The 24,041-nt window shown below is 38.1% G+C and overlaps 1 protein-coding gene across 2 annotated transcripts in view; it reads right to left on the minus strand.

The window, feature by feature from the left end:
• Positions 1–24,041, minus strand: part of rasip1.S (Ras interacting protein 1 S homeolog) — a 39,721-nt gene that overhangs the window by 13,344 nt on the left and 2,336 nt on the right. For both annotated transcript variants that reach the window (XM_018228089.2, XM_018228088.2), the window contains exons 3-7: positions 18,603–19,186; positions 9,806–10,188; positions 8,853–9,491; positions 7,218–7,255; positions 3,770–3,921 (exon numbers count right to left, since the gene is read on the minus strand). In XM_018228089.2, coding sequence (XP_018083578.1) covers positions 3,770–3,921; positions 7,218–7,255; positions 8,853–9,491; positions 9,806–10,188; positions 18,603–19,186 — 1,796 coding nt within the window. The remainder of the gene's footprint in view (positions 1–3,769; positions 3,922–7,217; positions 7,256–8,852; positions 9,492–9,805; positions 10,189–18,602; positions 19,187–24,041) is intronic.

Consider the following 24,041-nt stretch of genomic DNA (forward strand, 5'->3'; position numbering starts at 1 on the left):
TGGGAACCCCTCTCAGCCTGCATAATAATTTACTCCACTTTCAAAAAAAAAAAAAAAAAACAGTGGTATGTCTTTCATTTCCCAGGAACATCTGAGTACTGGGGTGTTTTCTGAACAAAGATTTTTAGTGAAGCAGTATTCCGTTGTATGAAAATAAATCAAATGTAAAAAACTAGCTGTGCAAAAATGTGGGTACCCTTGTCATTTTGCTGATTTGAATCCATGTAACTGCTCAATACTGATTACTGGCAACACCAAATTGGTTGTATTAGCTCAATCAGCCTTGAACTTCATAGACAGTTGTGTCTAATCATGAGAAAAGGTATTTAAGGTGGCCAATTGCAAGTTGTGCTTCTGTTTGACTCTCCTCTGAAGAGTGACAGCATGGGATCCTCAAAGCAACTCTCAAAAGATCTGAAAACAAAGATTGTTCAGGAAATACACCTGCTACCTATTGTCAAATTAGGTGGAGGTTCCATCATGCTGTGGGGCTGTGTGGCTAGTTCAGGGACTGGGGCCCCTTGTTAAAGTCAAGGATCGGATGAATTCAACCCAATATCAACAAATTCTTCAGGATAATGTTCAAGCATCAGTCACAAAGTTGAAGTTACGCAGAGGTAACAAGATAATGACCCTAAACTCACTTGGAAATCTACAAAGACATTTATGCAGAGGGAGAAGTACAATATTCATCCCATAAAATCCCCCCCGACTATGGGGGATTTTATGGGATGATTTGAAGCAGGCTGTCCATACTCGGCAGCCATCAAATGTAACTGAACTGGAGAGATTTTGTATGGACAAATGGTCAAAAATACCGCCATCCAGAATTCAGACACTCATCAAAGGCTATAGGAGGTGTCCAGATGATGTTACATATGCAAAAGGAGGCTTAACTAAGTACTGATGTAATATCTCTGTTGGGTGCCCACATTTATGCACCTGTCTAATTTTGTTACGATGCATATTGCATATTTTCTGTTAATCCAATAAACTTTATGTCACTGCTGAAATACTACTGCTTCCATAAGGCATGTTATATATTAAAAGGAAGTTGCTACTTTGAAAGCTCAGCCAATGATGAACAAAACTCCAAAGAATTAAGAGGGGTTCCCAAACTTTTTCATATGACTGTATGCCAGTGAAGCAAATGCCTGGTGTTCTATGGAATTCAAACTGTGCCAAGCTTAACCAGATATTAAAGTCTTTTGTCATACATATCATAACAGACACAGATTAGGAACAATAACACCGCATATGCTCTTAACATCTGCCTTTGCTGGAGACATGTCCTTTATTCTTCAGGAAGCAAATGTGTAGTAGAGAAGTGAGAGTATGAGAGTGAGTCAGAAGACTGAGTAGTCTGTAAAGTACAGCCACTTTTTGTGCTTGTTGTAAGGAATAATGTCCTGCCCAGTACACACTTCTCTGTGTCCTCTATAGGAACATTAACACCTTGCCGTGCTTTATACCTAGGATTGTAGATGCACTCTTCACCTCTTGTATCAGTTATTAGTTACTATGTAAGTTATTCTTTGTGTCTGTGCTGCATAATATGTTGGTGCTTTATAAATACATGTTAATAATAATAATAATACTATGCACTGAGGATAATACAACAGTGATCCCACAAGAATCAGTTGCTTGTTCTCTGAATGCACTTCAGGCTTATACAGGAGGGTAACCTATAGAGATGTCGCGAACTGTTCGCCGGCGAACTTGTTCGCGCGAACATCGGGTGTTCGCGCTCGCCGGAAGTTCGCGAACGTCGCGCGACGTTCGCCATTTTGGGTTCGCCATTGTTGGCGCTTTTTTTTGCCCTCTCACCCCAGACCAGCAGGTACATGGCAGCCAATCAGGAAGCTCTCCCCTGGACCACTCCCCTTCCCTATAAAAACCGAAGCCCTGCAGCGTTTTTTCACTCTGCCTGTGTGTGCTGAAGAGATAGTGTAGGGAGAGAGCTGCTGCCTGTTAGTGATTTCAGGGACAGTTGAAAGTTTGCTGGCTAGTAATCGTTTTGATACTGCTCTGTTATTGGAGGGACAGAAGTCTGCAGGGGTTTGAGGGACATTTAAGCTTAGGTAGCTTTGCTGGCTAGTAATCTACCTTCTACTGCAGTGCTCTGTATGTAGCTGCAGTGGGCAGCTGTCCTGCTTCTGATCTCATCTGCTGACTGCTGCAATAACAGTAGTCCTTGTAAGGACTGCTTTTATTTATTTTTTTGTTGTTTTACTACTACTACTACTACTACTACTATAAGAGCCCAGTGCTATTAGTCTAGCAGTGTTGGGGAGTGGGACTGGTGTGCTAATCTGCTGCTCCTAGTAGTTCAGCAGCACCAACTTTAATTTTTTTTTTTTAATATTCATTTTTTTTTTATTTTACTTTTTTTTATTTTACTACCGCTGTAGTAGTGTATAAGTTGACCTTTTAGGCATTATTTGCCCTGTAGGCATTATTTGCACACTGTTTTCTTCAACCCGCCATCTAGCTGTGTGACCTTGTTCACATTCTGTCTAAATATCCATAATATTACCGTCTCCAGAAAAAACACCGGAGTGACTTTTTTCAAGCAGCCATAATATATTTTACGTAATCCGTATCCACCGCTGTAGTAGTGTATACGTTGACCTTGTAGGCATTATTTGCACACTGTTTTCTTCAACCCGCCATCTAGCTGTGTGAGCTTGTTCACATTTTGTCTAAATATTGATAATATTATCGTCTCTAGAAAAACCACTTGAGTTACTTTTTTTCAAGCAGCATTCATATATTTTACGTAATCCGTATCCACCGCTGTAGTAGTGTATACGTTGACCTTGTAGGCATTGTTTGCCCAGTTTTTTTGGCCGCAGCCACTGAAGCACAGAGGCCAGAAAAAATATGCCATATAAATGCTGAAAATAGTCATTTTTTGCCATACGTTGACTCAACGTATATGGCAAAAAATGACTATTTTCAGCATTTATATGGCATATTTTTTCTGGCAACTGTGCTTCAGTGGCTGCAACCAAAAAAACTGGGCAAACAATGTCTACAAGGTCAACGTATGGCGAAAAATTACCATTTTCAGCATTTATATGGCATATTTTTTCTGGCAACTGTGCTTCAGTGGCTGCGTCCAAAAAAACTGGGCAAACAATGCCTACAAGGTCAACGTATGGCAGTTGTTTAAAGAGAACAGTAGATTACTAGCCAGCAAAGCTACCTAAGCTAAAATGTCCCTCAAATCCCTGCAGACTTCTGTCCCTCCAATACAGAGCAGTATCAAGCAGATTACTAGCCAGCAAACTTACTATCATCTGTCCCTGAAATCACTAACAGCTCTCCCCCTACACTATCTCTTCCAAGCACACACAGGCAGATTTTTCAGATACATTTTTGCCCTTGATCCCCCTCTGGCATGCCACTGTCCAGGTCGTTGCACCCTTTAAACAACTTTAAAATCATTTTTCTGGCCAGAAATGTCTTTTCTAGATGTTAAAGTTCGCCTTCCCATTGAAGTCTATGGGGTTCGCGAACCGTTCGCGAACCGCTCGCATTTTTGCGCAAGTTCGCGAATATGTTCGCGAACTTTTTTTCCGACGTTCGCTACATCCCTAGTAACCTATGCTAGCTACAAGGAAACTTATCTCAGGCAGAGCAAACCCACTTTCACATGCATAAGTCAGTAGTAAAAGAAAAATAAAGTGCTATTTAAGCCTATGAAAAAAAAAAAAAAGGTAATTAAAAATGGCAGATCTTTCATTGGCATTTTTGTTCTTCTTACCTTCCGATTCCCATTCTTTTTCCAAGTCTAAGATTTTTCGTTGAACAAAATTCAGCAGCTCCATAGAATTAGACATCCACAGCATGAGAGGTCGAAGGTCAGCGGCGACCTCCTCAATACCCAGTGAGCTTGGCATGCCCCTGTCCTGCTGGCTAAAATGGTCAGAAAAAAGATCTCCTTCAATCAAAATAACCAAATGTCATTACCAAAACAGCCCACCACCAGTCACATCCATGGAAAGTGCTTGTGCCAAAATAGATATATATATAACAAGAAGGAATGTTTCAGGACACTGCTTCTAAACAAAGGTCTGTTGGGCTAAATTAAGTTGTTTGCATATGGATAGGAAACTGGCTACAGAGGGTGGTAGTTAATGGTACATTCTCTGCTTGGAATAAGGTTCTCAGTGGCCCCCCTCGGGGCTCTGTTTTGGGCCCACTTTTATTTAATTTGTTCATTAATGACTTAGGGGAGGGTATTGTAAGTAATGTATCAGTGTTTGCATATGACACAAAACTATGCAGCCCAATTAATTCCATTTAGTGGCATCCTTGCAACACGATCTTTATAAACTGGCAGTGGGCAGCTTAGTGGCAGTTGAGATTCAGTGTTGATAAATGTAAAGTCATGCACCTGGGACGTAAAACCATCCAAGCCACTTATACCCTTAATGTGACTGCACTAGGCAAATCCATTATGGAAAATGACCTTGAAGTCCTTGTAGATAATAAACTTGGCAGTAGCAAGCAAGGGCAGATAAGGTCTTGAGCTGTATTAAAAGGAGCATCGATTCAAAGGAGGAGCACTGGTAAGGACCATCTAGAATTTGTTTTGGTCTCAAGTGCTCAAACAGGACATTATTGAATTAGAGAAGGGCAACTAAGCTGGTAAAAGGTATGGGAAATCTTAACTATGAGGAAAGACTGGCCAAGTTGTGGTTGTTCGAGCTGGAGAAGAGGCGCTTAAGGAGTGATATGATAACTATGTATGTATATATAAGGGGATCATATAATAATCTCTCTAATGCTTTATTTACCAGTAGATCTTTCCAGCTGACACATGGGCACCCATTTCAATTAGAAGAAAGGAGGTTCCGGCTAAATATTTGGAAGGATTTTTTTTAATAGTGAGAGCTGTAAAGATGTGGAATTCTCTCCCTGAATACATTAGATAGCTTTAAGAAGGCTTTTTAGCAAGTGAAGGAATACAGGGTTATGGAAGATAGGTCAAAGTACAAGTTGATCCAGGGACTGGTCCGATTGACATCTTGGAGTCAGGAAGGAATTTTTTGCAGCTCTGAGGCAAATTGTAGAGGCTTCAGATGGGTTTTTGCCTTCCTCTGGATCAACTGGCAGTTAGGAAGATTATATATAGACTTAAAAGGTTGAACTTGATGGACATGTGTTTTTTTCAACCTGACTTACTATGTTACATTTCTCCTTACTGTTCATCCAACCAGTGACAGAAGTTAATCAGTTTGGCAATATGTTGAGACAGTAGAATGAGCAGATGTTAGGTCTAAAAGTCTGAGCATTGAAATTCTACATTTAAGAACAGATAAACACAACAATATGAGCTGAAAATAAAACCCCAGTGCATGGCAAGCTTCCCATTGCTGTGTAAGAAGCAAAACTGATCCCACAACAGGAGGCCCAATATGGTATGTACCAACTGCTAAGGGGAAAACTCTTTAACTAAAACAATGAAACACTGCAATTTATAGAGAATAGGACAACTCACTCATTAATTGCTGTATGAAAGGTTCCACAGCTACATGTAGAGAGAGAGAGAGTAGGGTTTACTGCAGGGAGTTTCAATCTATTTTGGTTCAATCTGAGGTTTAACATTTGGTCTGGGCCCCCTTAGCTCAGAGACTGTTACAGATATATAAAAGCCTTATTCTAGCAGTAATTTGGCCATAGATACAGGGAAAACACATGGACAACAAGTACATTTTCACCACAAAGTTCAGTCTAATTAGCCCTCAAGCTGGTGTTTTAGGAGCATCTAGGAGGGCAAAGAAACATTCTCTATTTCAGATACTACTCCAGGCCAGTCCCACAGTTTTGGAACACTGGCTTATGGCTTATTTGGAATTGAGCAGATAGGGGGTATGATATGAGTGTTGCTGAAATGTTAAGGATTTTCAGATTTGTAACACCAAAAGGAGTGCTATAAAGCTGAATATACACCACCTGACAAGGGCTGGTAAGACAGATACTCCTGACAAAGTAAGCATCTTATTGGTCAGTGTACTAGACCAAAGCAACTGCCTCCTTGAGAAAAGGTTTGCCTGGGTATGTGACCTGATCATTGACCCAGTTAGACAAATTATTGGATCAGCCAAATTGTGCAAAGATCTTCATAACTGGGGACCTCTTTTTCTCCAATCTCCTTGCCAGGTTTGTATATATATATATATATATATATATATATATATATATATATATATATATATATATATATATCCTATTGTTGCAGGGTCATAAAATTGCATCCCATTCTCCGTTAGTGTCATATCATATGTCATATAATTTTAATGTGTCTCAGATCATGCTGATGCTCTTGTAACCTCATGGATCTTTGCGTGGCAACACTAGCATGGTGGGCATGGACCCCCTTGGAATAGATTAGATTGTGCCTAGTTGCGATTGGCTGTGATCATTTATATCAGAATTAGAGAAAATGATGGTAACTGGTATGAGGCCAGGGTCTTAAAGCTGCAGCTTGAATGTGAGCATCAAGGGAGTATGTGAAGATAAAAGGTGCAAACTGAATTTTTTTTATACTGAGCTCCCAGTTATCTTCACTAGCTATATGCTATAAGCACTGGAGATTGTCCAAACTGGTCCAGACTGTCCCACAGTTTCATCATAAAGCCCAACCTTCTGAGCCTCAGTGATCCTAGTGTCTTGCTTGTCAACATATCCTTCGCCAAGTCCCAGTGCCCCTAATCCATCAATTGACAAGAAATGTTTAGCCTGTTCCTAACTAAACCAACCTACATCAGCAACGACTATGATAGACATCCTAGCTACTTGTGTGGCCTTAGTCTGATGAATGGAATCATATGAACAAGATTTCATATTTAGGTGCCATTTTGCTTGTTTTAATCATACTGTGAACCCAATAACTTTTTATTTTCTGTGGTATGGTTTACATAAACAACTGCAGTTTGTCCACTACCTTTCTCCACCTTTTTTCAGATGTTATTAATGGCAGATGATCTTCAGTTTATTTTAACACATTGGACTTATTTTAAGATGCCGTTCTCAAGTTATGATTGGCCCCTTAAACCATGAGTTGAACCTACAATACACACTGTGACTTGTGCATGCAGCTGTATACTAAACTGAGCCTTTTCTTATCTATCCCCCCTGTATTTAAACAAGATCTGGATCGTTAAACAAGGAAATGAAAAGAAAGGCAGGAAATGATTGCAACTCACTTTTCTGGTTGCTTGTCTCCAATCTCTTTAATCTTCTCCTATAAGGACAAAGCAGAGAAACAACTTTTTTATACGGGGAACTGGGAAATGTTAAAAAAAACTACTGATTTCCTTATACATGAAAAATCTCTAGCAACTGCTATGTGCAGACTTCTGCCATTATTAAAAACAAATGGCATTCACTGATCCCATTTAACTTTATTTCTATCGGGCAAATTTAATAAAGGGCGAAGTGGCAGTCGCTAGAGAAAATTCGCCAGAAAGACAATCCGCAGGGACTTTGCCAATTTACTAACAGGTAACAATTCACTAGCGAAAGACCACTGCTCCAATGAAGTTTCGTGCCCTTTCTCCAGGCTAATTTTTTCTCAGGCGAACGATTGTTACTCCACAAATTTACTATTTACTAAGTGCGAATTTTCCAGTATGTTACCCCTTTTGCCAGAGTTTGCTTAGCCAGATTATACCTGGTGAACTGATAAGATGAAGCTACATCCTCCTTAATCTTATGTCAGCGACATCTTATCCTGTATGCCGAAAAGTCAGTAAAAAAAAGACAAAACGCTGGCGTTTTTTCATATTTTAAAGTGGGATTGTGTTTAAAAGTTGTAACTGTTAAATATATTAAACAATTATTTTTTATCCACTTAAGGGGAATGCCACTTTGTTTTAGGGTGGGCCTGTTTCTAGGGCATTAGAGGATCTCTTTTGTCTTAATTTTGCTTCTTTGGAAATTTTTAATAATAAGTGGCCACTTCAAGCATGTGCCCCAACATCTCTAATAAAGACATATATATGACCTATACGTACCAGTCCTATTCAAACTGACCTAAGTGTAAGTGTGTAAACGAAGTTTCTCTAGGCAGAAATGAACGTTAGTGAAAGTTCGCTATCAAATGCTTACACTGACGAATTTTCGCTGGCGAAACTTTGCCAGAGTTCATCTGGTGAGACGTAACATTTTTAGGAATAAGCTTATGCTCTGCGAATTAATGTCTGACAAAGTGTGGTGGAGCCTTTAGTAAAGTTTCCCCCTGGGCTTCCTATACCTTATATACAGTATACAACCTTATATGGTTTAAGTGTTGCATTAATAGCCAATGCATTAATATATGGTAATAGTCTATTGAGTTGTCTGTTGGCTACACAAATTATGTCAAATCTCTGTTTCCTCTTAAAATGTATAAAAACATCTAGAACACAGTTTATGTTTTTTTCTCATAACACAATTTCCAATAAAAGTATCACTCCACGTAGGGTTGCGGCTTATTGGTTCTGCCACTGTTTTTTTCATTAGAGCACGTGGCCAGTTCCATTCTGTGATGCTTCCCCTTTATTCATGCAAATTTTTATCATCGTGACCGGGAAATTTAAAAAATTATTATATCTCCTGAGCATCCCCAGTGTTTTTTTAACCAATGTGGGTGTGGTTGGGGAGCAACATGTTGAGTACATAAAGATTTTAGTATATATACTGAGGGCACAATCACTTGGATTTTATGACCAACGTCTGTATGAGAATCAGTCCTATTAATTTATCTAAATTGAGCTTCAAATATATTGTCCAGTTTAAAAGCTAGTCAGTTCTAAACCTTTTAATATTTTCTAGTTTATTTAAAAACAAACATGTCTTACCCATACAACTTCTTTGATGAAACTGGCAATCTTCATGACCAGTTTAGGGAAGTGTCCAGGATCCAATGCTCGTGTTGAATGCTCAAGACAAAGACTGAAGAGGTAGGCAGGAGTCAGCTTGAAATCCGATCCAGGTTTACCAGTTTTCTCAATTATTTCTTTTAACACTAAGTCCTCCTCTTGTGAGCGATATTGGAGCACTGGCTCTCGGCTCTCTATGTAGGCTTGTACAGCCTCTTGTTTCTCCTGGAGTGATTGCCCACACATTTCACAGGAAAAAGCACCAGTTAAACTTGGCGATGACCATGATTTTGGAAGCCAGGCAGGACGGTCTTGAGGCATTCTTGGATCTTTGTACATAAACAAAAAATGCTCCCCAAGTCCCAATAAATCCCCTGTGTGAAGTTCTGTTTCTCTTTGGAGCACTCTTCCATTATGTGTAACAAGAGCCCCCCTATAAGGTCTTACACGTACAATGTATTTCTGCCCAGTGGAATCTAGACGCCATACAGAGCAATGTCGTGGAAGAATATCTGGTGCTGATAAAAAAGTGTCAACATAAGGTCCCTTGTCCCTTAAAGATTTTTCTGCCCTGCCAAAGAGATGTTTCTTTCGGGTCATAACATATATGACAAAATCCTGAAAGTATAAAAAAAGGAATAAACAAACAGATAAGATCATGAAAAAAATAATTATTTAAATAAATCTATATGAGGTGCTCCTGCCAAAGTGAATATTTCCTTCACACAACCTTATGTATATTGACACATCCATGCTATCAATGGAATCAAGTAACATGCGGAGAACTATTACAGTTAAATAGAAGCAAAAAAGATATGTAATAAAAAGCAAAAAGTTTACCCAGGAGAAGTAACCCATAGCAACCAATAAGATAAAATGTGTGGCAAAATTGGCTCCTGGAATTACATAACCCAAATAGTGTCTCATCTGACCTGCTCTTTGTTGTATCCTTGCAGAAGAAGAAAGTATGGGTGTTCAGCTGGAGGTTGAATCAAACACTGAGAAAGACGCTCAAAATCTAAGTCCATCTGGTCAGCTGAATCATCACGGTCAACATTTCTGTCACCTTCACTTGAATTTTTCATCTCAGGGTTCCCATCCTTTTGACTTTGATCAAGATCTTGCCCAGGATCTCCATCATTGGCCACCATGCTCTTTATGCTTTTCCTTTCTCTGCGATTCTTATTATTGATGTTGACATCACTTATACTGCGGCGGAGTGAGACACTGTTTTCTCTTTCCCTTAATGGAGCGTTTCCTCCAGAGGCAGCTCGTGATCGACTCTTCTGTAATCTGCGAGCTTGAGCATTTATACCTGTTGGAACATGATATTGGATAGGTGTTTTTCTAATTCCACTCACATAAATGTGTGTGTGTTTGGTCATCTAACATACATCTTACAATATGGAACAATTTCATGGTGGCCCTATGTAGTGTGACAAACACATGGTTAAACACTGTTACTAGAGTTTGTGCAAACCACCACTAGTTTTCATAACCCACAGGGTAGATGTGTGGCCCAGTTGGTCAGGGTGAAATCAAATGTATGATAACTGGTACCACAATTGATGTACATTACATTTTTAAGATAGGGTAAGATGTTTTTATTTTCTTCCTATTATTATCATTATTATTATGTTGTTCGTGTTCAAATTCCTTCTCCATAGCTTATTTCTCATTCCTGTCATATAAGGGCAGTGGTGCATGCGAAGATTTGTCACCCCTGTGATTTTTTAGATGCGACTGTGGGCGGCAAATCTCCAGAAAATGCCTCTCCATTGCAAATCTCCAGAAAATTCCTCTCCATTGCTAGCAGGCCCGGACTGGCAATCTGTGGGTTCTGGCAAATGCCAGAGGGGCTACTATAAGGTCCCATAGAAAGTCAGTATTTAGTGGGCTGGTTGGGAATGTTTGGGCATCTGTGTGGGCTAATTGGGCTTCTTTGTAATGCCAGAGCCTATTTTAATTCTCAGTCCGGACCTGATTGATAGTAATTGAAATTGCTGGAGGTATGTCCAACTGATCGTTAAAAAGCCTGAAGATGCCTCCAGAGGAAACAGATTTAGAGATAAGCTGGACATACCGCCACCGATTCCTATTCCAGACAATGGAGAGGCATTTTCGGGAGATTTGTCTCCAGCAGCCGCATCTAAAAAATTGCGGGTGACAAATCTTCCCATGTGCCACTGCCCTAAGAACTAACCTCAAAGTTTTTTTGACTTTGAAGATTTTCATTCACCCAGGTCATGGTATATCTAGTATAGGTCAATCTAAAAACAACTGGACTTGCTCAGTAATCAAAGTAATCAAAGTTTTTTGACAACTTTTCAGTTTGCTTTTCAATTTCCTATCCTTTGATACATTCTTAGTGACTTTTAAGGGCTTGTTTATCAAACGCAACTGTAGTTGCGGTCGTGCAACTTTTGATAGATTTGGCCAAAACTGAATTATCCTCTTTTCCTTCATTTCACCACCCATAATATCCCAGAAGTGTTTGTTATATAAGCACTGAATCCAGGATTTGCCATATCCTTCCCAAATCCGAATGCTAATTTACATATGCAAATTAGGGGTTTAGGGGAAATCACATGACTTTTTGTCACAAAACAAGGAAGTAAAAAATGTTTTTCCATTCCCACCCCTAATTTACATATGCAAATTAGGATTCAGTTCGGTATTCGGTAATCTTTAGCGAAGGATTCAGTGGTTCGGTCGAATCCAAAATAGTGGGTTTGGTGCATCCCTAATAGTTAACAACTCTACTATTAGCACCTTTTCTTAAAACCATTGTCTTTGATTCTGCATTCTCCTTGACTCCTTGGGTTATTTATCAAAATCTGAATTTATCTCAATATTTTCTGCTACAAACTCCGATCAAATTCGCTCGGGTTTTTTACCATTATTCATTATTACATTTTCCCGAAAATTTGCTTTGCGGGAAAAAAAATCTGATTTTCTAGATTTTTTCAGATTTTTCATCCAATTTTCAAATTTTTTTCAGATTTTTCATCCGGTTTTCACGATTTTTTCAGATTTTTCCCCAGAAAAATCTGAAAACTTCGGGGTACAGCACAAAACCCAGCGCACATCAGAAAATCATTGAGACTTCTCCCATTGACTTATATGCAACCTTGACAGGTCTGGGATGCCGGATTTTCCGATTTGGACTTTTCCATCCTCGAGATTTAATAAATACCGATAAATTCATGATTTTTTAAAAGTCCAATTTTATAAAAAAAAAATCATGACTTTTTCGTGATTTTTGTATTTGGAGTTTAGCAAATAACCCGCTAAATATTTATTCAATAACTAAAAATGTTAACATAAAACATCACAATAGGTGCCACCAGATTCTCCATGTCATATTTATCTCCAACAATATACAAAATCATCAAAATATTTTCTCTCAAGATATCTCCCCAGATTTACATGTTTCACATACAGTATGTAGTGAATAATGTACCCCCTATTGTAAGATATAAGGATATTATAAGTTACAAATGAGTTCCATCACTATAAAGGCAGGTGCTTTTAGGTGTTCTTATACAGGTCATGAAATCCCAAAGTGAGTTTTTATATCCTCATATTTTACAACGCATGTGACATCACTTATGAGAATATAATCGACATGATATTCATGGCTCATGATAGGCATCCACTCTTACCTCAAGGGATATATGATTTCATTGTACTGATGTTAAACAAAAGGCATTGTCAAACCGTAACATAACTGATTAACTTTTTAGCTGTCTTTCTACTTTTTTTAAAAAAAAAATTCTATGAGGAATTGCCCTAGTATTTCTCCTAGATCTCAGAGTCACAGTTTTGCTGAGTAATTTCATGAGCAATTTCCTCAATGGACAATCTCTGCATGTTGGCCAGCTATTCTCCATTCCAACAATAAAAGCTGAAATAAGCATCAAACAGTGCAGGAAGGACTGTCTTCCTGGGCATTGGGGGAGCTACAAAGTCCTGTGCGTACTTTATATTTGGATTATAAATGCATATACAAATTGTTGCTATAATATAGGGAAAATTAATACAAGACATGGGGGTTCAGATTTTTTTCCACATTTATATAACAGTTTCTGTGCACTGATTTAGTATAAAGAAAAAAGATTTTATTTTTGTCATTTCAGCTTTTTTACATTTCATTTACATTTTTAGCAAGGGCAATGCAAGAGGAATACATTACCCATGTCTTCATACAATAGCATGTGTGAATTCGCTTGAGGAAATATCCCTCCTTGTTTCAGAGTATAACCCATACAATATAACCCATAAATTGTGTTGAATATATCCATTTCAACAAGTCATCTTACTTAGCCAGTGTCTCCCCCTCACCTTACCTCAATTACTTTGTCATTAAAACTATCCTTTTTTCTCCACCCCCTTTCTCTCTATCCATCATTTAAAGGAAAACCAAAGCTTAAATAAAGAAGTAGGTAGAAATGTTGTACATTATGTTTTGGACTTCTGTACCAGCCCAAGGGAACCGCAGCCCTTTAGCAGTAAAGATCTGCATCTCCAAAGATGCCCCAGTAGCTCCCTATCTTCTTTTCTGCTGATTCACTGCACATGCTCTGTGCTGCTGTCACTTACTGAGCTTAGGGACCCACTCACAATATACAGTACATATAGAATAGAGATGTCACAATATAAGGCTGATTAGTAATTAATACAGATAATTACTACATGGCAGCACAGAAACCAGTGCAATTAGCATCAGAATTTAATAATCAGCCCTGTAGCATCAGCTTATATTACAGGCCAACCTCTTTTTCTTCTTGATAACTTGCTACGACCCCTAAGCTTAGCTTCTCAAAAGCTGTTCAGAGCCCACTGAGCATGTGAGTGTTGCTGATACTTTCCAAGATGGCGACCCCCTGTGGCAAGTTTAGCTCTGTGAAAAATTTGCGAAACAGCAAGAAATTCTCCAAATGCATTGAAGTCAATGGGAGTTTTTTTGTGTCTGTGTAACAATTTTTCAAACTGTGTAACATTTTTAAACCACGCAACTTTTTTTTCATTATCCATTAGTCTATGGATGTTTTTTTTTCTCAGCTAAACCCGACAAAATGTGGAGAAATATGATGGAAATATAGCTGAGTGCTCAAGATAATATAATATAATATAATAAGATAACCTGGTTGCACAAAGTAAAGATCAGTAAAGCTTTGAGAGAACCGTAAAAACATTGCAGGGCAGTTGAACATCTACGGGGGGATGTAATAAAAGTCGCTAACGGAAAAACTATTCGCAATGCGAAAAGTTATGCCTTTGCGTGAACAAATTTTGCTTTGCACGAAGTTAATATAGCTTTTGCGATCCTGGAAACTGTTTAGCGACCATTACCTACAGTGAACGGCATTAGAGTAATATAGAAGATTACTGTATTTCCAGAGCATCTAGAGATAAGATGATTTCATGTAGGATGGGGCATTGTTGGAAAGGGTTTTAAAAGGTGGAAAGAGTTGGAAACCATAGCCAAAGCTACTTGATGTTAGAATATCTTTTAAAGCCAAGTGGGAAGTACTAGAAGGGATTGCGCTGATTGGTTATTCTGGTACTATGCCTCCCATCTAGACACAATTGCGATGACAGATTACCAAATTCCTTCAGGAACATGTTCATCCTGGAATCATTTCCTTTTTTGTGTCAGGCAACTATTCTTTTCCTGGAATGGAACAGCTCGCAGGGTAACGTTTGGACTAAAAAATGCCACGCCATTCTATGCAAAACCGATGACATCACTCCGTAAATGGGTTGTTCCACACTTTCTAAGATCTACTGACCTGATTAGAGTCTGCCCTTACAATACCATGTCTGGGCTAGTGGTTAAGAATAGAATGCAAGTCTGATAACTACCAGGAAATGGCCAAAGTCATAAGGACTAATAGTCTTTAACAAGGAATGAAATAGGGTCTTCTTTACTCCCATCCTGTCAACTGTGTGCTTTTCTCATGCTTTTCTGCATGATATAGAATCATCAAGTCACAATGAGCAACAGCCAAAGGAGCCATTTGATATTCCCTGTCCTTTAAGGGTTTCCCAATAGATTGTTTCCTATGGGTTCTAATGCTAGCGTTCAAGGGATTCTCAGAGGTTTTTTTTCAGTGAGCATTACATTAGTGTATGGTATTGTTTATTATTATTTTGGATTTTTCTGTGATGGTGTTTGTGCTCTAATAAATGTATGTGATCAAATTAACACTGTAATCACAGTTATCCAACTCTCTGTTGCAGTGGTGTAACCAGTCATAGTGTATCTGTTGTCCAAGCAAAGATCTACTTGTTACAGAAGTGAAGGGTAGCACCTTCCATTGATAGAGATATGAAAACTAGTTGGTGGTGTGCAGGGTCATATAATAGGTCAAAAGAGAAAAAAGTCTGGCCCATAGGTTGCCCTCTCCCAATATGTCAATCTGAAATCCCATTATAAAATTAAGATAAAACTTAACCTTTACTTATGATCATTTAAAACAGGGGTCCCCAACCCTTTTTTTACTCATGAGCCACATTCAAATGTAAAAAGAGTTGGGGAGCAACACAAGCCCTTGGGGTGCCAAATAAGGGCTGTGATTAGCTATTTTGTAGCCCCTATGTTGTCTGGCAGCCTATAGGAGGCTCTGCTTGGCACTATATTTAGTTTTTATGCAATTAAAACTTGCTTCCAAGCCTAGAATTCAAAAATAAGCACCTGGTTTGAGGACACTGAGAGCAACATCCAAGGGGTTGGAGAGCAACATGTTGCCTATGAGCTACTGGTTGGGGATCACTGATTTAAAATAATACGCCAAAAAATAAAGGATTAAAAAGGAATTAGGAGAGAAAAGCTGTTCTGACTCGAGGTCTTCAGCTTGTAAACGGTATACAGAAAGTTAGATTGCAGCTAGATTCACAGTTAGTACAATCTCAACTAAAGCAATTTTCAGTTAAGTTGTGCAGTGAGTTGAGGTCAGTGGTATGTGCTTAAATTACAGCACTGCTAATTCTACCTGCATCGATCTCTTGATGTATTTTAAATTCAGCACTGCGGATACCACAGCACAGTTATCTTGGTGTGCTTTATTTTCAGCACCGCGGGTTCCACCCACAAACTTCACATATTATACTTATGATTAAGCCCACCCAGTGCTCCAAATATGTTATAAATTCTAACCACGGGCTCAGGTCCAGGCAGAGGAGGAGTCAAAATTTTAAGTATAGCGTAAACCACCCACTTCCTCCTGCACCAACCCTTCTCCTATTGTGCTCGTCCCCCAAGTACAATATGAGAATTGCAGGCATCGGCAGAATTAAGTTATGCTTCTTGCAGCGCACAAACCACCCTCTTACGCCCACATCAGCCCTTCCACCCATTCACTGACCAAGGCCCAATGAACCATCTCCCTGCCTAATAGTTTAAAAATATAGATGCACAATGATATTTTTAAACTATTAGGCAGGGAGACGGTTCATTGGGCCTTGGTCGGTGAATGGGTGGAAGGGCTGATGTGGGCGTAAGAGGGTGGTTTGTGCGCCGCAAGAAGCATAACTTAATTCTGCCGATGCCTGCAATTCTCGTACTGTACTTGAGGGTTTACTGGTGTATTTATATAGACCTTTCTGATAAAGCTTAATTAATTTTAGCCTTTCCTTCTCCTTTAAGAGTAAGGGGTCAACAGACAATTTCCAGTTCAGTGGGTGGCAAAACTGCTATCCCACTGATTATGATCCCGCTGCTGCAACCATGGGACAGGCGATTATTGCTTGGAAATGAAAGCTGAATGTATCAGAAGAATTGTGACGATTACCATTTAGGGTAATTGAGTGTATTATTTTAATGCTCACCACCAAGCTGCAAGACATGCAGGGTGAAACCCGGACAAAAGCCCTGCGAGCCATTGCATTTGAATTAGAATTTTGTAACACAGCAGTTGGATGAATGTGCAATGAACCCAAACATTGTCAGGATCTACATTCCGTATATATAACTTTGGCTCTGTAATTTACAATAATAAAATAGGAAAATAAATGAAAAATAAAGGCATGTAATCTCATAAGTTTCTTTGAGATGACTCATACATAGTTATTGCAGTTATTGCTGCCACAAGAGAGTAGCAAAAGCTTTGCAACTTGTAGAATTTCAGTATTTCAACTTTTACTCGGAAGAAAGTTCTGAATAGGATAGGATCTAATGGTCCCATATTTATAATAGATCTACATGGTGCCTTGACCTATGCTCACATATAACAAGAAGCACAACATTGGTATAATGCTTTTATAAAATGTTAATATACGGTGTATATATATATATATATATATATATATATATATATATATATATATATATATATACTGTATATATATATATATATATATATATATATATAGTGAATAAAGTACCCCCTATTGTAAAATATATGGATATTATAAGTTACCGAGGAGTTTCATGACCATATAAAAACACGAGGCCGAAGGTCATGGAACTCCGAGGTAACTTATAATATCCTCATATTTTACAACTGGGGGTACTTTATTAATTATAATACACAAATTTTAGTGAGTCATGTGACAGAAATTACATCACTACTCACCGTTTATAACTGATGACATCACTACTCACCATTTATAAGGATATAATTTACAAGATATTCACGGCTTTTGTGTATTATATATATATATATATATATATATATATATATATATATATATACAGTAGTATTGGATCAGCACACTCATTTTAGAAGTGATTAAAGTGTCTTTCCCCAGGTGGGACCGAAACGTCGGATAACAATGCTGTGTTACCAATAAAGACACTTTAATCACTTCTAAAATGAGTGTGCTGATCCATTACTACTGCATATTATGAACATTGATCGTGCACCTCTACTCTATTGGAGATCGAGTGCGGACACCCAAAGCATTTCTATATATATATATATATATATATATATATATATATATATATATATATATATATATATATATATATATATATATATATATATATATATATATATATATATATATATTGGTCCAACCAGATCGCACTCCATATTTAAAACATAGCTTTTATTAGCCTGTTAAAATGTATCAAAAAATGGCATTCTTCACAACATAGTAGCAGCGTCATTTGTATCAAGACACTTATGTTAAAAGTCCAGCATAAACGCTATATTCATCCACACTCACGCGACGTTTCGGGACACATCCGTTCCCTTTCTCAAGCGTATGTATCGTGTAGTAGCGTGTAGGACTCCATTGCACACACTTTCTGCTTCCTCGTTAGGCGGGGCATACGTGGTAAGTAACTGTGATGATGCTTCCTCACCTGGAGGCCGGATCTGCACGTCAGTCACCACATATCTCCACCCTCCCGTTACTATATATATATATATATATATATATACTATATATATATATATATATGCGGGGCATACGTGGTAAGTAACTGTGATGATGCTTCCTCACCTGGAGGCCGGATCTGCACGTCAGTCACCACATATCTCCACCCTCCCGTTACTATTTATATATATATATATATATATATATATATATATATATATATATATATATATATATATATATATATATATATATATACAAACAGTACATATATATATATATATCTATATATATATATCTATATATATATATATATATATATATATATATATATATATATATATATATATATATATATATATATATATATATATATTGTTAATAAAAAGCCCAACCTACCTGCAGTTTCATTATCCTCAGCCATGGTCATTTTCTCCACCTCTTGCCTGCGCCTGATTTCAAAGCGCCGAGAGAACCCAATTTTAGGCTTCCACATCTCTTGTAAAACCAGAGGACGCTCATGGTCCCCAATTATGCGCAGATACTCCATTTTCCATTCCCCTTCAAGCCCTACAAATCGCCCCACCGCATCACACAGGACAAAGACTTCTGTTTCTGCATCAGCCACGGCGTATCTTTCTATGGCCTCCTTCACCAGTTCCTGTGCAGAGGAACGTGGGGTGGCCAAAACACTCTTATAGTTGGTCCCAGAAGAAATATCATCTCCAAATATTTTCAGGATACCGGGCAAGTTTTTTTGACTGGACAGCTCCACCAAGTCCTCTGGCACTGTGTCAATAATTTCCGACAATTTCTTTTCACTAACCCAGCGACCTGTTCCGCTACTGATGCTGCCAGCAATGCTGTTGGTGCTACGATGAAAGAGGTTGGACAGGCGCTTGTGGCGGTTATTTTTGTTCCTGGTTGGCTGACGCAGTTCCACAGTCTCATTGTTGCGGCTAGTGGTGTCTGAAGATGTAGACCTGTAAGAAAGAGCCGGGAGTCAATCATGGAAACTGGAAATCCAAGATAATCAGTCACAAGAAACACCGTGGACTAAACTGTGACAAATAATTTGCACTGTGAAAGGCCATAAAAACAATAGAGATTCACACGAGAAACTACACATTAGATACTACACTCAACAATTCATAGCTTTGCTAATGCAATATATATTTTACTCATTGGCCATCAAATTCTGAAATTTGTGGGCATATTGGGGAGAGATGTCGCCAAACGAGCGGATCTCTCCCCAATATGCCCACATTGAAGTGGGCGATATCGAGCTGAGCGATCATGGGCCCTAGGGCCCAACAATCGGATCATAATGCATCCGATACAGGCGGATCGTGGGACCACATACATGCACAGATGATTTTTTAACCTGCCTGATCGAGATCTTGCCAAATTTCGTCCAGATATCGATCGGGAAAAGCCTGTCGGATGGCCCCACACATGGGCCAATAAGTTGCCGACTTGGTCTGTCCGCAGCTTTTATTTAATTTGAATTATTTGAATTAATTGTAGTGTATGAAAGATGGCCTTAAAGTAATTCGGGGCTTTCTGGATAACAGGTTTTTTAGATAACAGATCCCATACCTGTAATAGTAATATTGTATATCCTTGTCTTCTCTTTTATACTACAAGAGGGTGCTGCTTATCTAGAAGTCATTAGTGTTGGCACACTAGTGCTATATGGTGAATGTTGTCTATTTTGCAGCACTAACAAAGATTTATTTAGTTGACATGTTAGGTTTTCCACAAATATTAGATGACTGATCTCTTGCAATTGCTGCTTATGCAATGCAGTGACCAAATTCAGGCACCAATAGGGTCATCAGCCAACCCCGAATTTCCCTTTTGACCAAATATGTGATGATCACACCGTTTTCTCATTAATGAATAAATATGAATAATAAAATCAATAAACTGACAATCCCATAACATCGCAGTTTAGTGCCCCCCTGCCCAAATCTGTATTAAAAACCAGTGCATGTATTGACTTAAGATGATGTAGGCATTGAATATGAATGTGCAGTAGTTATGTGTGTTTATATTTCTGTATTACATAAACTGGATCTGACTCCTTTGAAGCGGAAATAAAAAAGAACATATCTTTTCCACTGGGATGTGCTTATTTACATATTACGGAAGGTTATTGTTATTTAGCAGCAACAGCAGTTGTAGCCCGTTCTGCAGGGGACTGTTTAGACAGTCTTTGTTGTGCATCCATGCTAAGCAAACGTCCATCCCATGGGCCATTTGTTCCAGAATGTTCTTTAGAACTTCTGAGCTCTTTCATATTGTCATGGCTGTGGAATGTTTCTGTTGCTACACCTGGTAGTGTCTGGGAGCACAGGGGTGGTAAAGAACTCACCAAACACTATGCACAAATCTCTGTGTTTATGGCCGAACAGCTGACAAAAGACATTTCAGCTGAAACCTGATTTCCTATGCAGCAAATGACGGGCACCCTACGATCCTCTTCAGCACCCTCTGACCCCTAATGTTGGCTTCAGTTCCAGCCCAAACCTCAGAAATGACTAAGGCTCAGAAATATTCCAAATCTCCACTGAAGCATATTCTTATTTATGAGATTTACCACTTCTTCCACACGGCTGGGAAATATACGTCTGGCACCTATACACATACTGTATAACCATTGGAATGTGGAAAGCATCCCTTGCATCCGCCCATATTCCTATACTTCACGATTTAAGGAAATGATACAGCTCAAACTCCTCCGTATATACCCTCCCATTTCCTACCATACAATATCTGTCATTGCCTTAGAAACTATGCATTGATCGGAATAAGAGACTGGAATATCAACTGATGAGGACCTGAATAGAAAGATGAATAATAAAACGTAGCAATAACAATGAAGGTCGCCTGGCGACTAATCGCCTCATTTTTGTGGCGACCAATCTCCCTAAAAGACTTATTTGACTCTAAAGTGAAAAACGACGGCGCTAATCACACGCAGCGGGTTCGTTTTCCGAAGTCGCCCAAAGTTGCCTCACGGGGAAACTTAGGGCGACTTTGGAAAACGAATCGCAGTGTGAGATTAGCGCCAGCGTTGTTTTTTTTTTTTTCATTTTAGCCAGCGCAGAGTCAGGGACGCGTTTGAGGAGATTGGTTGCCGCAAAAAGGCCAGACGACCAAATCTCCCCAAAACGCCCTGTGTGGCCTGACCCTATATGTGTAGCTTTACAGAGCATTTGTTTTTTTAGATGGGGTCAGTGACCCCCATTTGAAAGCTGGCAAGAGTCAGAAGAAGTAGGCAAATATTTAAAAAAAAGTATAAAAAATAAATAATGAAGACCAATTTTTGCTTAGAATTTGCCTTGTACAAGTACAAGGAACTGCTTCATTATTACAGAGAAAAAGGAAATCATTTTTAAAAATGTGCATTGTTAAATGTGGAGACGGCCTTTCTGTAATTCAGAACTTTCTGGATAACTGCCTTCCGGATAACAGATCCCATACCTGTATCTTTTATTTTGTATCTGTTATTTATATAGCACCTATACTGCAGTGCTTTACAGAGATTGTTATTGCTGAGCCAGTGGAGCTAACAGTCTATGGTATATACTAATTAACTCTGTTAACACTTGACTCAGAAGCATGCACTTTGGGGGAATAAAAGTTTTCTCCTCCCTTTTTCGCCGTGCAGTATGTGCTCTTAGACATAAGAAATAATGATTCCGCTTTATATGAGATATAAATTATATATAAATTCTGCCTTTGTTTACCCCTTCCTGTTAGGTAGCAAAGCTCTTTAGAAAAACATGGGAAATGGGGAATATTTTTGTTTACTCACTTGGTAATCTTAGACTCGTCAGACTTTTTAATCAAATGGTAATTTAATATCTCTGAAGCCCTTTCTGAGCCTTGTTTAGAAATATTAGACACGCTGTATAAATTACTGAAAAACATTTATTTGACTTTGCTCTTGTAAATATTTTTGTGAAGTATCAGCCAAAAAGGGTTGTTTGAATGTTAAAGATTTATACAGTACAACTTTATTGTGACTTGAAATGAAATGAGAATGGCAACTTTTTAAAGGATCTGTTTTGTCATGTGCACATTCTAGAAGTCTCTTCAACTTGCATTTATGTGAAAGTAATTTGTGTATACTGGAAATGCCCCTGGATAGTTCGATGACCATATAAAAGCAGCGAACTTGTGTATTATAATTATCTAATTATCCTGTAAACAGAGCTTAGTGATAATTCAAGTTTGGTGTTGTAATTCCTGTCACATGACTCATTGAAACTTGTGTATTGTAATAAATAATGCACTTCCTGTTGTAAAATATGAGGATATTAACAGTAACCTTGAACTTTAAGGGGGTTATTTATCAAAATCCGAATTTTTCTGATTATTAAAATAAAAAAAGTCTGACCAAACTAGAATCCACGATTTGACCTTATTTATTATTAAAAAAAGCTTGATTTAATTGGTTCAGATAAAAACTTGAGCAAAAAAGTGAAATATTTCGTTTTTTTAGGTTAGATTTTCAGGCTAATTCCAGCGCAGACCACAGAAGCTTCAAAAATAGGATAGGGACCTCTCCCATTAACTTATACACAACCTCGGCAGGTCTGAGATGGCAGATTTTTGGATTTGGACTTTTTCTGCATCGGACTAATAAATCAAGTAACCTTGAACTTTAAGGTGGTTATTTATCAAAATCTGAATTTTTCTGACTGTTTAAATAAAAAAAGTCAGACCAAACTAGAATCCACAATTTGACCTTATTTATTATTAAAAAATGCTTGATTTAATTGGTTTGGATAAAAGCTCCATAACATTGAGCAAAAAACCAAATTGTAAGTTTTTCCCAAATTTTTTGTCTTTTTTGTCCGGAAAGGACCGGTTTTCAGGCTAATTCCAGCGCAGGCCACAGAAATTTTAAAATAGGATAGGGACCTCCGCCATTAAATTATACACAACCTCGGCAGGTCTGAGATGGCGGATTTTCAGATTTGGACTTTTTGCTGCATCGCACTAATAAATCTTAAATAATTTGAGTTATTAAATAAAAAATTTGAGTTATTAAAAAAACAAAAAGAAAATATTTGAGTTTTGCACCAAAAAGCCAGACCGGAGTTTAGTAAATAACCCCCTTCATATCACATTTTACAATAGAGGGTATTTTATTTACTATATAATGTATTTTTGCCATATTAGGCACAGTGACACAGACAGTTAAAGGACCAGTAACATCAATTTAAAAAAAAAAAAAAAATTCATTAGTATATATTGAAAAAAAACACCAAAACAAATTAAACTTTAAAATTCGTTAGTATACATTAAAAAAAAACCACCAAGAAAAATTCAACTTTAAAATCGCAAAGCCTTTATTAATAAATAACTTACCGAAACTCCTCTTCAGAAAAGGAGACAGGGCAACGATCCATCGTGTGGCGCTCGATTTTTCCTCCCTGCCTTCTATAGCAGATAGCCAGGGAGGAGAAATCAAGCACCGCACGATGGATCTTCGCCCTGTCGCCGTTTCAGAAGAGGAGTGCATGCAGAGAATTGGTCAGTAATTTCTTAATAAAAGCTTTGCAAATTAAAAGTTTAAACTGTGTTGGTGTTTTTTTTTTTCGTTAAAAAGAAAGGAATTTAAAAAAAAAATTACTGTTACTGGTCCTTTAATTTGTCTTGGTGTTTCAATGTATACTAACGAATTTTATAAACATTTTTTTTATGTTACTGGTCCTTTAAGGGGGTTGAGGGCAGGAACCATGATATGTTCTTTCATGAACCACAGCTTTGAACCTATGGAGCAGAAACCAGGGATGTCTCATTCTCTTTTTACTCAAGCTG

The sequence above is a fragment of the Xenopus laevis genome, chromosome 7S (assembly GCF_017654675.1).
Source record: "Xenopus laevis strain J_2021 chromosome 7S, Xenopus_laevis_v10.1, whole genome shotgun sequence".
NCBI lineage: Eukaryota > Metazoa > Chordata > Amphibia > Anura > Pipidae > Xenopus > Xenopus laevis.